At 36.0% G+C, this 1,121-nt stretch overlaps 1 protein-coding gene across 1 annotated transcript in view; it reads right to left on the bottom strand.

The window, feature by feature from the left end:
* CLECL1 (C-type lectin like 1) overlaps positions 1-254 on the bottom strand; it is a 17,627-nt gene extending 17,373 nt beyond the window's left edge. The window contains 1 exon segment of the mRNA XM_029955552.1: positions 196-254. Within this exon segment, the coding sequence (XP_029811412.1) occupies positions 196-254 (59 nt within the window).
* Between the last annotated feature and the right edge of the window lie 867 nt (positions 255-1,121).

Here is a 1,121-nt window from a genome sequence, read left to right as displayed (position 1 = left end):
ACTCAGATATCCTTGAGGTTCTATTCCTTCTGGAGTTCGTATTTTCTCCTTCCGCTCTCTCAGTTGAACGTAATATCCCTCTCAGTTCGAAAAACGGTGCGGAGGGAGTTTACAGAGCTCCCTTCCTCTCCGCCATTTTGGCTCCGCCCCCCACATAGAATTATTTAAGCTGAAGTCATCCTTTATCCCTCTGACCCGAGAATTTTATCGATGTTAATCAAATAACTAGAAAACAGATCTTGGTTTTCTATCATCGAGGGTTCCCTCATTGTAATGGCTACACCCACAAGGCTTGGTTGACCTCTGTTTCTCAAAACCTCTATGATATTCTCTCGTTCGTGGGTTGTTCTAAAACTTTATATGTTGAACTGAATTTTATAATGAAAAACTGATTTTGAGAGGTTATATGAAGATAGTTGCATGACCATACATTTTCAGAGTGAGGATTTGAACTTATGTCAAACAGTCCAAAGTACCTAGTATTATACAATAATGCCTTCTAGAATTTGAGGGTGAGAATCAGATTTTCTTCTTCTCTTTTGTTATATCCATCACTCAATCTATGTGGAAACATAACAGACACTTAGTAATTACGTATTGGATTAACAAAATAGTTAATGCTACACTGAATTTTATTACCAAACTCTTAACATTTTTCCGGAATGAGAGAAATCACTAAAAAAATTTTTTTAATGTTTATTTATTTTTGAGAAAGAGAGACAGAGTGTGAGCAAGGAAAGGCCAGAGAGAGGAGACACAGAATCTGAAGCAGGCTCCAGTCTCTGAACTGTCAGCACAAAGCCCAATGTGGGGCTCAAACTCAGGAACTGCGAGATCATGACCTGAGCTGCTTAACCGACTGAGTCACTCAGGTGCCCCAGAGAGGGCAATCATTTTTGACTAAAAAGTAGGCTTCTATTCATATAAAAATATCAGAGATTTAGCCATATAAAACTTAAAAAATACTAGCATGTGGAGAATTTATTATAAGTTAGGTAATAAATCCTTGGAATTTACACATTTAATGCATATATATTGATTACATTATATATATATATATATATATAAAATGTTTATCTATTTACTTATGAGAGAGAGAGAGAGAGAGAGAGACAGAAAAT

The sequence above is a fragment of the Suricata suricatta genome, chromosome 10 (genome assembly GCF_006229205.1).
Source record: "Suricata suricatta isolate VVHF042 chromosome 10, meerkat_22Aug2017_6uvM2_HiC, whole genome shotgun sequence".
NCBI classification, from domain to species: domain Eukaryota; kingdom Metazoa; phylum Chordata; class Mammalia; order Carnivora; family Herpestidae; genus Suricata; species Suricata suricatta.
Note: the sequence above shows the minus strand (reverse complement) of the source record. Positions and strands in the feature narration are given on the sequence as shown.